The following is a 15,051-nucleotide window of genomic DNA, read 5'->3' on the forward strand; positions in this document are numbered from 1 at the left end:
CAATAGTAGACAGTTTTTGGTTAAAGCTTTGGGGATTTTGAGAAGAGACCACAGAGTCAGGTAGTGTGTTCCAAGCATTAACAACTCTGTTACAGAAGTCATATTTTCTGCAATCAAGATTGAAGTGGTTAACATTAAGTTTAAATCTATTGTTTGCTCTTGTACTGTTGTGATTGAAGCTGAAGTAGTCTTTAACAGGAAGGACATTGCAATAGATGATTCTATGAGTTAAACACAGGCCCTGTCGAAGGTGGTGGAGTTCTAAGTTTTCTAAACCCAAGATTTCAAGTCTGGTGGCATAAGGTATTTTGTTGTATTCAGAGGAGTGGAGAACTCTTCTTGTAAAATATTTCTGGACACGTTCAATTGTATTGATGTCTGAAATGTGGTATGGGTTCCAGACAGTTGAGCTGTATTCAAGAATTGGTCTAGCAAATGTTTTCTAAGCATTTTATAATAACATTTTTATTTTTGTTTATTTTTATTAATAATTTTATTTATTTTATTTTTATTAATGTTTATTTTTGCTAAGCATCGTTAACCGACCGCTCTGGTTGGTTTTCAAGAGAACTGACCGTCTGGAGGCTGATTTTTTTCCCTTGCTTGGGGGAAAAAAAAATCCCTGTGAAATCAGCCAGCATATGACCACGAATTCACTCTGGAGAGAAGGACTGAAAACGGAGTTCAAAAGTTAATCGCTCCTGTCCGTCTTGTGCCTCCTCTTCAGGAAGAAGCGACAAGCAGAAGGCAGGATTTGTTAAGCTGGTTGTCACCCCTTGCAATCAATTACTTCCTTCAAGGTTTCGAAGGCTGAGGAGGGAAGGTGGGGGGAAAGCAGGGAGGGGAGGAGAGCAGTGTTTTCAATCCAGCAGAGAAGAGGAAGAAGAGCGCATGCAGACACAGTACACCAGATGGGGCTCTTACCGCAAGTTCTTCTAACCGATTGGGTGCCATTTGTTTATGGAAGGCACCTCGGATTTAACTTACCTCTTCTGCTGCAGAGCTTCATCGAGGGATTCCTGCTTCTCTTGCAGCAGCCGCTGGAGGTGTTTCATTTCTCGCTGGTACTGAGCCGTCTTTCCCGCAAATTCCTTCTCTCGCTCTGTCACTTTGAGGTTGATGTCCCCAAGCTTGCCTGCCGCCGTCTTTTTATACACCTGTGAGAGTTGGAAAAGAATCGCAGTTCAAAGCACGGCTCTTGGGCTACTGCAGGGGCATAGATGGATCGTAACCAGGGGGGAGAGATGGTTCTTTCTGTCGGCTGCTGCTGCTTCGTCCTGAGTCACGGGATGCCCGGTTCGGAGAACAAATCGGGTAGGTGGGATCGAAAGAAAGACGACCAGGTCATCTTTCTTCGAGCATTTCTTCGAGCTTGCCAACGAAGACGACAAAGATGTCCCTGACTTGGCAAGGCTGTGTTGTTTCATCCTAGGTTTTTTTTCCCCTCCTAGAAAGGCAGTTCTCAATAGCCTTCAAAGCCAAATAATGTTGGTTTGACTAGACAGAATGAACAGCTAGACTTTTAAACACAGCTGCTTCTCCACAAGGTCAACTGTCAAGTTTTAATGACCACTGTCCAGGTAACGATAAAAGAGATGTGACTCTACATTATGGGTTCTTTGTCCTTTAATCTGAGCGTAAGAAGGGGAAAAAGAAACAACCTTAGCTTTGCAAATTGATGCTTCTGTTACCATGATGGCTATGTATTTGTTTTCCTTCTAGAATACTGGAATGTAACTCTTTTTTGCTTTTTTTCTCACACTTCGTATGCCTTCTTTAGAAAAAGGCTGACCTGCAAATGGAGCTTTTTAAGCTATTTTGGGACAAATATCGCATTACACCGAATGTTATCTCTCAATAAACCAAAATTAATCCGAATGCCTCATGAGACAAGCGGCTGCTGTCAGGGACGTTTCTTATCGCAAGTATTTTCCTGCCAACGAATGCAGACTGATGGGGTTAACAACTAGTCTGATGGCGAAGGCTAGATTCCTCTTTCAAGTCTACAGTTGGAGAGTCAGCTCTTTGCAGTGATTTTCATGAATAAAACAAAAACGAAGTAACACTGAATTATGCAGCCTGTAAAATTTCACATATGAGTTGATGCATAAATACTGAAGCAGATTTCAATAGCCTTTGGATGCGTTGCTCGTTTTACCTCTCGACGCTTGAAACTTTCACAGGAATCTTATCTCTCAGAATATTAAGACCTTGGTTATTATAAAGCATGTGAGTGTGGTTGTCATTCAAGGTTTGGGGGACGTTTGAATTTCACGGGGATGTGGTCACATATAGCACATTTTCTCCAAGTTATTCCTTGGCTAAAGGTTCCCATGCAAAGGCCAAGACAGGACCAGATGGAATAGTTTCACCCGGTACATCTTTTAGGTTCAAAGCTCATGCCAATAAGCATTTGAAAAATGTGATGAGATCATACTGGCCCATCTACTTTGAGTCAGCCCATAGACGCATCCTTAGAAGCTTTTCTATTTTTTATTTTATTTTGTAGCTGGTTAGGGTATACACTGTTTTACTTTTGTTGTTTAATCTAATCTGGATAAAAAACCTAGATTCTATGAAACTTGAGTCAGACCAGAGTCTAGATCACACTTGATTCCATTCTGAAGGCTTGCAGGGTAGTAAAACAGCTGATCCAGGACTAGCTTGATGCATATAGGTGCATTGCTCAAATGGACTTCCTGAATGCTGGTGGTGCCTATGAGGACTTTTTAGCAGTTAATGAGGTAAATTATTTTATTTTATTTTTTTCTTTCACTGGATATTAATCCAGTTTTTTAAAAAATACTTGTTTGGGTAAGAATAACTTATTCTGTAAGCATTGTTTTAAATGCACGTAGGATTTCAACTTTTATCTAGTGCAGATACTATACAATGTCATCCAGATAATCGGGAAAGGAGGGTAGATGACAATGTAATGTTCCAATGAACAGTTCCAAGATACAAGATAAAATGGAAAGTCAAATTGCCACCTATAAGGTTCATCAGCTCATATTGGGCTCACATCTTTCTCTAACTTCTCAATATAAAAGGATACAACTGAGGAAGTCCCACAATGGTTTAAGCACTCTTTAAAATTTTATTTCATAGACTATTGCTTTAGTTCAGTGTTTCTCAACCTTGAGAAATTTAAGCTATGTGTACGTCAGCTTCCAGAATTGAAGTTGTCTTCAATCCCCATTTCCAGCTAGAGGTTTTTCCCAGTCCTATCTGAAATCCTGGAAAACTACTGCCATTACAGTAGAGTAAATAATACAACTGTAAAGGACCAATATCATGGCAGTAATAAGATAGCTTTCCACATCTCTAAATATTTTGGCTTAGGAAACAACCGGAAGCAAGATTACTAGTTTTGCATCAACTTTTGAGTTAATAATTACAGTTCTGCTTTGAAGAAAATGACACTAGAAAATAATCTGAGCAAAAGTTGTAAATATTGCTCAAACAAACGGTCAAGAAAAGGTTGAAAACCTCCCATAATCGGTTGTTGGAAAAACAACTTCCAGGAGATTGTAAGACTGGATAAAGTTAAAAAAAAATAACTTTGTAAAATTATATGAAATTAAATATAACACATTCATAATGAGAAATGTAAACGGACTTAATCAGTTTTTACTCATTCCCTTTTCCAGTAAACAAATAAATGTGATGATGGAAATATGACACCATTACAAAAAAGGCCCGCTTATAAAGAAAGAGTAGGGAAACTCACTGCTGTTCTCTTTTGACAGTCTGCCTAACGGGAAGATGAATTATCCTCAAACGGACGGGGAAGAAAAAGTGCTGAACGAGGAGCTGGAGTGCAAAATCTGTTACCAGAAATTCAACCTCCAGAGTCGCAAACCCAAACTCCTGGACTGCCTCCACCGAGTGTGTGCAAAATGCCTCACTAAAATCCTTCAGGTGGGAAGCGGCTCGTTTCGCATTAGCTGCCCTTTCTGCCGGCATGAAACAGAGCTGCAGGAAGAAGAGGTAGAAGGACTCCCCGACGATTTGAACATCTTGTCCAGACTGGTAACCAAAGACAAGTCGACATGGAATTCAGAGTGCAAGGAAGTTCTCCTGACACCAAAGAACTTGGCTTCGTCAAGTCCTTCGCGCGGCTCCTCAAACTGCCTGGTGATAACCATCATGGAAGTACAGAGAGATTCCCCCCGGACTCCCAGTCAAAACACCCTCTCGGATTATTACACAGATCACAGCCTGGACTCGGAATCTGTCACTTCCACCAACCAGTTAGACCAAGACGTTTTCTCCAAGCTCTGTAATCATGTTCCCAGAATACTAGTCTGGCTGCTTGGCTTTTTTTACTTCGGTTCTTTGCCCCTTGGTATCTATTTATTAGTGATTCAGAAAGTCACTCTGGGAATTGTCTGTGTCAGTCTTGTGCCATCCAGTCTGACGGTGTGTCTTGTGTACGGTTTTTGTCAGTGCCTCTGCCAGGGAATGTGCGACTGTTCTTCTAGAAATTGATGCCAAACGCAAAAGGATATTGAGATAGCTCAAAGTCTACACAATGAGTTTTTTTTAAAAATGTGACTGTAAGTTTAAAAAAAAAAAAAGAGGAGGAGACCGGTTTATGAACTGGTGTTTTCAACATTCCATTCTTCTGACAACAATAATGAATAAAAAGATAAAATCTTTATGTGGGAGAAGTTTGGCATCTTGAAAACAGCAATATTGTCTTATTTGACCGAAGCTGCTCAAAGCACTGGCTGACTTACAAGGAGGAGAAATTGAGCTGATGTCTCTGAATGGAGCCTTTTAATATATCTTGAAGGCTGCCTCTTACTCAATCACAAGTTGGACCAGAAGCTAGTGAGAAAGAATGCTTTCCCCTGAGAAAGCAGCTTGAAGTTATTTTCCTGACTCCCCAGACTGTTACGTCAACCAGGGGATAAAAGAGAAAAATTGCTTTGTTAAACTAGGGCCCTGCTTAATTTGATTCAAGGCTTTGCTGAAGAAAGCAGCTGAGAATTTTTCTCTTGCTCTGTCTGCTAAGGAGGCAGGAGAGATCAAGGACTGCGATTTTTGAACTCTTCGCAATTGGAAGGCACTTTAGCCAATGTTTAACAAAAAAAAATATACAGCTCTATATGTGCTACAGTCTGAAAAATAAACTAGACTGTTTCTGACAATGTAGACTTCTCTGATAAAAGTTTAGATCTCACTTGTATATCGATGCCTAAGTGTTGCTAAATTAAAACAAGCAGTTTTACGAATGTGGCTATGTATCCATACATTGTATATGGTTATGAAGCTGGTACGCTAAAAAGTAAGAGAGTTCTGTTTTATTGTATGTGCCTGCTTTATTCTGCCATAGACAATTCTATCAGTTTAAAAAGGAGCATGCAACAACATTTTTGGCTAGCGCGTACTCATTTTTGAACCCCGTTGCTTTACAAGGGAGAAGAAGAATGACTTCTGAAAATCGTGCCAGAATTCACGACATGATTGTCTTGTCTAAAAGTCAGCAGCCACCTTTTGTGATTTGACTTACATTGAGTAATCTGGTGTCCCCTATCCTTACCTGAAAATAATAGCTGTTCCAAGCAGCTGGCACATTTCAGCACTTGGCATGTTGCAAAAAAACCTCTTGGTACCAAAATTGCTGCTGAAGCCAATTCAACACGCAGAGAAGCTGCATCCCTCTAAACAGAACATGGGTTCATAGGGCTGGAAGGGAACTCTTCTAGTCCTGCTTCCTGCTCAAGGCAGGAGTTCTCCAAAACTGACTGTGAAAATTCTAGCTGCCTGGATGAAATCAATCTACTTCATAAGCAGCGGCGGGCCACTTTCTTGGAAGATACCCTTTTGAGGAGGTTATAGGGAGTATAACTGGGTGGTGTGGAGGCCTAGAGGTGAAGCTCTCACCTCACAATCAGGAGGGTGTAAGTTTGATCCTAGGTAGAAGCAGATCTCTCTGTCTCTCTCTCTCTCTCTCTCTGTCTCTCTCTTTCTCTCTCTCGGCATACTGAGAATATATCTGCTGAATAAAACTCTGCTTTGGCAACAGGAACAGCATCCGGCCAGTAAATACTCAGCTCCAACCAGTTGCCCAGACTCCACGCCACAAGGGATTATGGGGTCGTTAAAAGATGATGATGATGATAGGGAGTGTAACTGGGGATGTTGGACAAGGCTTCTTTCAGGGGACTGAATGGGATGGTGGGACTCATAGTACCTCCTGGTTATTCTATTAAGGCCTTAATACCTCTGCCCCTTAGTTTTTCCCTGGGTAACAAAAAAACCCAGCAGGGGAAGAGGAAGAGTTTAAGCAATGAAACAAATGCTTCTAGGAGCACCCATTTTGCTCCTTTAATCAATGCCAGAATGGTTTCTGCCCAGTATAAATCTGCTTTATTAAGAAAGAATTTCACCAACAGTTTGTAAATCACTAGCTTTATATATAATCTGGATGAAACCGATCCTGTCCTGCTGGCTTTATATACACTGGGATAAGTAAATACATATGATAGCATTGGGCTTCTGCAGACTTGCGACTGGGTTCCAGCTGTTAAGGCCAAATTGATCACTGCTCTGTAATATAATCCCCAAAACTTCAAAAACCACATAGAGCAACCTGCTTAACCCACAGCATCCCTTAAATCTAGAAATCTCTCTCCCATTCTTCCTACTACTATTACAGTAGAAGACTCCCTCTCTCCTCTTTAGGTTACTAAAGGCATGATGCAAATGTTTTCTGATCCACCCTATATCACGTTGAATGCTATTTATTTCTTTAACAGAGAAGTAACCACAATAAGCAGTCAATGCCCAGGTCAACATTGGGATAAAGCAATTATTTTGCCGCAATATTTAGGAGGAACGGAATGTTTACCGAAGGCACTTTCAGTGAAAAGCGGTTTTAGAGGAAAAGTAAATCACCAAAATGTATTTGTTCAAGTTGAATGAGAGGAAACCACAAGGACAATGGGACCTGAAAGCAGATGAAAAGAGAAAGGAGACACAGATACAGTAGTGGCCAAAATTGTGGAAACCTTTTGGGAGAAGTGGATTTTTGAGGTTTGATGGCTAATAATACCACTTTTTTCTTGGAGTTTCAAGATAATCATATTCCACTGCTTGAATGGCCTGGGAATAGCCCAGACCTTAATCCAATTGAAAAATCTATGGAGCCGACTAAAGAAACTAGTTAGTCAGAAGCGACTCAGCAATAAAACCCAGTTAATAGAAGCAATCATTCAATCTTGGTTTCACATGATAACAGCTGCAGAACTAAAAGTCTTGGTTCACCCCATGGGAAGACGTTGTAAGGCCGTAATTCATGATAAAGGTTACCCAGCTAAGTATTAATTGACATGGTGGTCATTTTTGTATATCTCTTTTATTTTATTATTTATTTATTTTTTTGCATTTATATCCCGCCCTTCTCCAAAGACTCAGGGCGGCTTACACTATGTTAGCAATAGTCTTCATTCTATTTGTATATTTATATACAAAGTCAACTTATTGCCCCCAACAATCTGGGTCCTCATTTTACCTACCTTATAACGAATGGAAGGCTGAGTCAACCTTGGGCCTGGTGGGACTAGAACCTGCAGTAATTGCAGGCAGCTGCTGTTAATAACAGACTGCATTAGCAGTCTGAGCCACAGAGGCCCCTTTCACTTTTCTTCTTTATAATTGCTGTTCTAATAGCAAATCCTTCATAAAAGTTATTGCATTACATTCTTGATTAAATTATCTCTCCATTGATATATAATTTTATGGTACTACTCCCCCCCCCAAAAAAAAACTGGCGTTATTAGCTGGTTTTAGAAAATACACTTTTTCCAAAAGGTTTCCACAATTTTGGCCACTACTGTATCTCCTGACCCTAACAGTTACTTCTCAGCATCTGAGAATTGCCACAGAAAGCAATAAACTTGTTAAACAGACGTGTTTTTTTTTAAAAAAGCACACATAAGAGATTCAATCAGCACCAGAATCTCCTCAAGGTGTCACTGGTCCCCTGAGACACGCCCCCCCCCCCCAAGACTGATGGCAAAGGCAGGTCCGGAGGGACTTCTGGGGGGGGGGAAGGAAAATAATTTAATTTCAGTGTTTGCACTTTTAATCAAATATTTATTTTAAGGGTAAGAGAAAGAAAGAGAATATAGACAACCTGAAACCGAAAGGGCAACGCTTTATGTAATGTGATGTTAAAATGTTATGAAGTTTATCATTACAATAACGGTTGCAGAAAAATTAAAATGACAGGCTTTTGCAAGCACATATCCACTGGGATACTATTTTTGCTGTCATTATATAAAAATGTGTACGCTGGAAACAGCACTTGCAAATGTGATTAACTAGTATGATATCATTATTATTTTTTTGGTATACAAGGAACTGAAACTCTTGCTCCAAATGTGTCCTCATGGCAAATATAAAGATGTTAATGTTAAGAATGGTAAGATTCCTCAAAAATGATTGATATAAAAATACCTTTTAGAACAGCATTTTAAACTCAATAAAATTAAAATCCTCCCAAAAAGGTTTTAGGGTAAACGGATCGTATTTCCTGAAGGAAGGAACAAGTTAACAATCACATTAGGAGACATTTCAAAATAATTTGGTAGGTACCATATTTTTTGGAGTATAAGACACACCTTTTTTCCCCCAAAAAGAGGGTGAAAATCTGGGTGCCTCTTATACTCCGAATGTAGCCCTGCCCAGCTTCTCAAAAAAGAAAAAAGCATCAGAAACAAAGCTTCAGAAAAGAAGTCCCCAAACACAGCTTCAGAAAAAAAGCCTCCAAACAGAGCTTCAGAAAAGAAGCCCCCAAACAGAGCTTCAGAGGCTTTTTTTCTGAAGCTCTGTTTTGGAGGCTTTCAGAGGCAGGAAAAAAAAAAAAAGCAAGGCACAGAGCTCACAACCAAGGAACCTGTTGCTAAAATTCACCTCTTGCAACAGCTGATTGGGGGTATTCCGGGAGGCCGATCCATCTGCCAATCAGCTTTTTTCTTATTTTCCCCCCAAAAAACTAAAGTGCATTTTATACTTCAAAAAATACGGGTAGCTGGAAAGCAACAAGCACACAGAAAGATACATTCCATATCCTGCTTGTGATTTCCTAAGAGCATCTGACTGACCACTCTGGCAATGCCAAACTAAGCAGACTTTTGCTTCTCATGTTCAAGTCATTAAATGTATTTCAGATTTTTTTTTATTTTTTTATTTGGTTGCAGGGATCTATAACAGGAAAACAACAGTACAACACCTGCATCAGTGTACGTTCAAAACTACCACCATGATTAGCAAATGAATGGAGTAAACATTACTGTATAAATCGAAATCGATTTAGGTGCAAAATTATTTTGAAGATTAGAATTCTTTATTGGCCAAGTGTGATTGGACACACAAGGAATTTGTCTTTGGTGCATAGGCTCTTGGTGTACATGAAAAGAAAAGATACAAAAGATTGTGGGGGCAACAGAAAAAGGGGATGTCTGTCTTCTTTGTCAAAACAGCTGAAGCATCATTCAGAACTCAGATGCTCAATTTCGTCTTGTAATGGTAAAAGGGTAATGGAAAAGCTTGACATTGTTTCACCTGACTCGTTAGTAAGTAGCCATGTCTTGACAAACTGGGAATAGATGTATAAAGGTAAAGGTAAAGGTAAAGGTTCCCTCGCACATCCGTGCTAGTCGTTGCCGATTCTAGGGGGTGGTGCTCATCTCCGTTTCAAAGCCGAAGAGCCAGCGCTGTCCGAAGACGTCTCCGTGGTCATGTGGCTGGCATGACTCAACGCCAAGGGCGCACAGAACGCTGTTACCTTCCCACCAAAGGTGGTCCCTATTTTTTCTACTTGCATTTTTACGTGCTTTCGAAACTGCTAGGTTGGCAGAAGCTGGGACAAGTAACGGGAGCTCACCCCGTTACACGGCAGCACTAGGGATTCGAACCGCTGAGCTGCCGACCTTTCGATCGACAAGCTCAACATACTAGCCCCTGAGCCACCGCTCATATATATATGTGTGTGTGTGTGTGTGTGTGTGTGTATCTGCATACAATTAAAACACCAGCACTATCCATTCCCAGCCTTGTGAAATAAGAGTGAACGGTGTGATGTTTGTTATGGATACAGATGTACAAAATATTCCCAGCCATGCTGAGCCCATTTCTGGACTAGGCCATTCCAGGGAAGATTTGGCAATTTCCAAAAGTAACTCTGAACTGGGGGGAAAAAAAAACAGTTTGAGAGGTTCCAAGGATGATCTGGCCACAAAATAGCCTCTTTTGTCTAGAGTGACATGTTCTCTAATCTGCCCTACTTCCATGTTTTCATAAAAGCTTATGTTTCTGAGTCCGCTCTGAAAAATCAGTAATGGATATCATACTATGGATCCCGCAGATATTTAAAAGGATGTGCTTACCTTGACTTTCTCTTCTAATTTTCCTAGACGTACATTTCCTTCTATTATTTTGTTGAGAACGCCGTCCTTCTCTTTCTCCAAACAACTGGCCTAGGGAAATCAGAAAAGATATTTGTGAGTTCCCAAAAGATTTTCCTCTTTAGGGGGGAAACTGTTAACTCGCAAAGTATCCCTGGCCTGCTCTCAAGTTGCCATAGACAAGGGGGATGGGAAACCGATGAAGCAGCATGGAAGCCAAAGACAGGAACACATTCCAGACATCTCTCTCTCAACCCTCTCTCCCAGGGTTACCCACAGCAGCCGGAGGGGTGCGATCTCTTCAATCCACGAAATTGCTCTGTTGGTGAATGTGACTAATGACACACCCTGGGGGGAAGTGGGGAAACAGGATCATGATTGGGGCATAAATTACATGGAATGTGTAATTTACGTTACCTTCACCTGGAACGTGCAGACATGAAGTTCCTAAAAAATAACTGGATTTCTTTTGAAGCTTGGCTCGAAGCTCATGATTTAATTAGGGCATCTGTGGGAACCCTGACCAAAAGTTAATTCTACTAAAGTTCCCAGGTTAAGTTCAGAGATTGGATAAGAACCTACTTTAAATCACAGTCCTCTACCCAGTGTTATCTAGCTCAGGGGTCTCCAACCTTGGCAACTTTAAGACTTGTGGACTTCAATTCCCAGGAACTCTGGGAATTGAAGTCCACAAGTCCTAAAATTGCCAAGGTTGGAGACCCCCTGAAGCTGACAAAAGCTCTCTATTATCCAGAAGTCCTTCATAAAACCAGCTACTTGAGATCGTTTTAGACAATGTAATATATTTTTCTTTATTTATATCCTGCCTTTATTATTTTTACAAATAACTCAAGGTGGTGAACACAAACCTTCCTCTTCCCATTTTCCCTGCAACAACCCTGTGAGGTGAGTTGGGCAGAGAGAATGACTGCCCCAAAGTCACCCATGCTTTTGCTCCTTAAATAAACTAAATGTATCTTTGATTCGTTTGATTACCAGGTTTAAAAGCTGATCACGTTCTTGAGTTATATTTTCTGCCAAGCTGATCATATTCACTAGATATTGGTGGGCAGCCATTTCCTTTTCCATTGTTTCTTCCAAGTGCTGCTTCAGAAGACTGATCTGCTTCTGCGACTGCCTGCGTGGTTTTGATAAAAAGCAGAAAAATCTCTTAGGCAGCAATTCAACTTTATTTTAATTCAATATTGGGAATTGAGATTCACAAAGAAATTGCTGGTAAATTATACTTGGGTTAGCACCTCAACCAAACGATGAAAAGAATCAGTCATCAAATGTCCACTGAAACAGGATACTTTTATTTTTACAGGATTTAATATAACTAAAGTCATTAAGTAGGTTTTTATAAATGAATTACCATAAATAAACTACCGGCATCTAACCAGTTCAAATAATAGTACCCTTACCATTCTTTGGTACTAATAAAAGTAGCAGTAGTAGGCTTTGGGAAAAGACTGTAAGGAAAGTGCCAGACTTACTACAGATAGTTCTCTGCTTATGACCACAATTGAGCCTAAACTTTCTGTTGCTAAGTGAGACAGTTAAGTGAGTTTTGCCCCATTTTGCGACCTTTCTTGCCACAGCTGTTAAGTTAGCAACACAACTGTAAAGTGAATCTGGCTCCCCCATAGACTTTGTCAGAAGGTCACAAAAAGTAACCGCATGACCTTGAGACACTGCAACCGTCATAAATACGAGTTGGTTGCCAAGCATCCAGATTTGGATCATATGACTATGGAGATGCTGCAGTGGTCATAAGTGTGAAAAATGGTCATAAGTCCTTTTTTTCAGGGTCGCTGTAACTTTGAACGGTTACTAAATGAACTTTTGTTAAGTCGAGGACAACCTGTATAAGGGGAAGAAAAGTAGTGGACCAAGAGAAAGAGGACAACTTTTAAAAACCTTTTTCTCAGCTATGATGACTGCGAAGATGAACCTAATTTAAAACAAATATTAGGTTTACTTTGATTATTATATTAAATTCAATCTGAAAAAGCTTTCAGTATTTTAAAAGAAGCAGACCACCTGCATGTCAAGTGCAGTGGTGAAATCCAATTTTTTTTACTATGGGTTCTGTGGGCATGGCTTGGTGGGCGTGGCTTGGTGGGCGTGGCAGAAGGATACTGCAAAATCCCCATTCCCTCCCCACTCCTGGGGGAAGCATATTGAAAATCCCCATTCCCACCCTACTCTGGAGCCAACCAGAGGTGGTATTTGCCAGTTCTCTGAACTACTCAAAATTTCCGCTACCGGTTCTCCAGAACCTGTCAGAACCTGCTGGATTTCACCCCTGGTCCAGTGACCAAAAACTGTCTTTTTGAGAGGCTGCAAAAGGGAGACAAAAACACAAGATCAAAAATAAGTCAACCTTTTAGTCTTCTGTGCCATTTCTAGCTCAGCTTCTAATGCCTTGTTTTCTGCCGCCAGGTCATTTTTCTCGAGAAACAGGCTCTTCGTTTCTGCTTGAAGAGAGGCGAGTTTTTTCACTAGTTTCTGGGTCTCCATCTCTCTCTTTTCCTGTTCCATCTGCAACTGGCTATAGAAATAATAATGAAAACCGGGCAGCAAACCAAGGCATCCATCTTCATAACATGTAGAAATGAACAAGTCAATTACAGTTGATTTAGGGGTGAAAAAAAATACATATTTCTGACAACATGGCAAGCGCTGCAAATGTTAAAAGCTTGCAGCTACAAGGCACTTAATGAATTAATTACTTAAACTAAAACATTTGGCATACAGTAAGAACCCGTTTCACAAAGTCAAAAGCTGAAAGTGTGATACCTAGACATGAAAATGGCAAACTATTGTAAAAAGTACATAAAAGCCACTGAGAAGAATGGGACTTTTATCATCAGACACTTACTTTTTAAATTTATTTTCCAAGGCAATGTGCTCTTCTGCTGTTATGTAATCGCTAACTCTGGCCTTTAATTCTTTGTTTGCAGAATATAATTCTTTCAGCTTTTTCTGACAATCTTTCATCTCCACTTCTTGGTTTTGTTTTTCGGTTTCCAGAGTAACGAGCTGCTTGGTCAGTTTGGAAACTAGACCAAAATTATGAATCGCCCAAATTTCAAAACATTTGGGCAGGAAAAAAGTGTTATTCTGAGAGAAAATCAAATCACAATTTTTGTTTGTTCAAATGGACACTTTTTGATTCCAGTCGAGGGATTCTTACACATGTTAATTTGCAGTATTACTTGCTTGGAACAGCTTGCCTTCAGAAATTGTGGATGATCCATCACTGGAAGTTTTTAAGAAGAGACTGGACAGCCACTTATCTGAGATTGTATAGGTTCTCCTGCTTGAGCAGGGGGGCTGGACTAGAAGACCTCCAAGATCCCTTCCAGCTCTATCCAACCCTACCCTACCCTTCCCTATCCTACAAAAGCTTCCTTTTCACAAGTTTGTAATGTCAGGGCAACTTGTTAAGCTGCTGTCAAATATAAATCTCATTAAATCTGCAAATACTCAGGACTAGCAACTACAGCGAAAAAATAACCGTCTCTAACTCTAAACTTTTATTTTGTCTCTTTTATATTGCTAATGACACTGACTTGCAAATGAATGCAAACATATGCACGGCGCAATGTTATTTTTCAGGTTCTGGTTGATAGCCATTTTCATTTCATCATGATGAACCCTGGATGTGTACCATATTAAAATTAAATCATCAACTACTGGCAAGTTTTATGAAGTATTACAAACCAAAATAAATCTGAAAAGGTTTCGTGGCTGAATTGATAGTAGTCACCGATTATCAACACTGGTAATTATAAACAGGCTTACAAAACTTTTACCTTTGGAGGTAAAATTGATATCTCTCTATTCACATTTGTTGCATGCAGTGACAAATTTATTTCACCTTCTTTAACATGTTGATTGATGGCATCATTTATTTTGGTTTCTTGTATTTTAAGCTGTTCCATTAACACTCTATTTTCCTCCAGGACAAGTTTGGCTTGACTTTGCATATGCTGCCTGTAAAGGAACATTGATCTGAAATCTGAAATAATGCTGAAACCTTTCTGCAAAGAGTTCAAAATAAGAAATGGTAATAATAAAATAAACCAAAATGCGTTTAGAATATATGTGTTCTATGGGAGAAATCTCTATATAGGTACTACATTGCAAATAATTACATTTTTCTAGGCAAAGTCTGGTATTTCTCTTAGGAGAGCATTATTGGCATGTGTTGTTTCTGTTCTGCTATCAGGTATGGTAGGGTTTCACTAAGAAAATATAGCTACTTAATAATAACAATAGCTATTTTAAGCTTAAAAATAAGTTTAATACAATGCAATGTATACTGATCAAATTATTCCTACTTATTTAAACATTGAATTTTTACAGGATTTAATATAACTAAAAGTTATTGCGTCGGTTTTTATAAACAAATTACAATAAAGGAACTATCTAAGAGGTTCAAATAATAGTACCCTTACCATTCTTTGGTACTAATAAAAGTACTAGTATTTTTAGTTAATTTTTGGTGTAACTGTTCATTTTCCTTCACTAGTTCTTCCACTTGTGCTTTAAACATCTTCATGCTTTCCTGAAGGAAAAGCAAAACAAAACAAAACATATATTCACCATGTTAATTACAAATTTG

The 15,051-nt window shown here is 39.6% G+C and overlaps 2 protein-coding genes across 6 annotated transcripts in view; one reads left to right on the forward strand and one right to left on the reverse strand.

The window, feature by feature from the left end:
* Positions 1–15,051, reverse strand: part of CEP89 (centrosomal protein 89) — a 41,423-nt gene that overhangs the window by 12,073 nt on the left and 14,299 nt on the right. For both annotated transcript variants that reach the window (XM_058155342.1, XM_058155343.1), the window contains 7 exons: positions 14,885–14,994; positions 14,305–14,420; positions 13,303–13,483; positions 12,805–12,972; positions 11,415–11,556; positions 10,401–10,490; positions 988–1,157 (listed from right to left, as the gene is read on the reverse strand). In XM_058155342.1, the coding sequence (XP_058011325.1) occupies positions 988–1,157; positions 10,401–10,490; positions 11,415–11,556; positions 12,805–12,972; positions 13,303–13,483; positions 14,305–14,420; positions 14,885–14,994 (977 nt within the window). The remainder of the gene's footprint in view (positions 1–987; positions 1,158–10,400; positions 10,491–11,414; positions 11,557–12,804; positions 12,973–13,302; positions 13,484–14,304; positions 14,421–14,884; positions 14,995–15,051) is intronic.
* LOC131184251 (E3 ubiquitin-protein ligase RNF182-like) lies at positions 1,168–8,050 on the forward strand. Of its 4 annotated transcripts, XM_058155350.1 has the most exons (3): positions 1,168–1,314; positions 1,452–2,744; positions 3,750–8,050. In XM_058155350.1, exons 2-3 carry the CDS (start codon positions 2,740–2,742, stop codon positions 4,489–4,491), a joined length of 747 nt encoding a protein of 248 aa, XP_058011333.1. In that variant the 5' UTR covers positions 1,168–1,314; positions 1,452–2,739; the 3' UTR covers positions 4,492–8,050. The 4 variants fall into 4 exon arrangements, with proteins under 4 accessions (XP_058011333.1, XP_058011332.1, XP_058011335.1 ...); XM_058155349.1 differs by having other exon boundaries at positions 1,168–2,744; XM_058155352.1 differs by having other exon boundaries at positions 1,168–1,580.

This window comes from Ahaetulla prasina, chromosome 12 (assembly GCF_028640845.1).
Source record: "Ahaetulla prasina isolate Xishuangbanna chromosome 12, ASM2864084v1, whole genome shotgun sequence".
In the NCBI taxonomy this organism is placed as follows: Eukaryota; Metazoa; Chordata; class Lepidosauria; order Squamata; family Colubridae; genus Ahaetulla; species Ahaetulla prasina.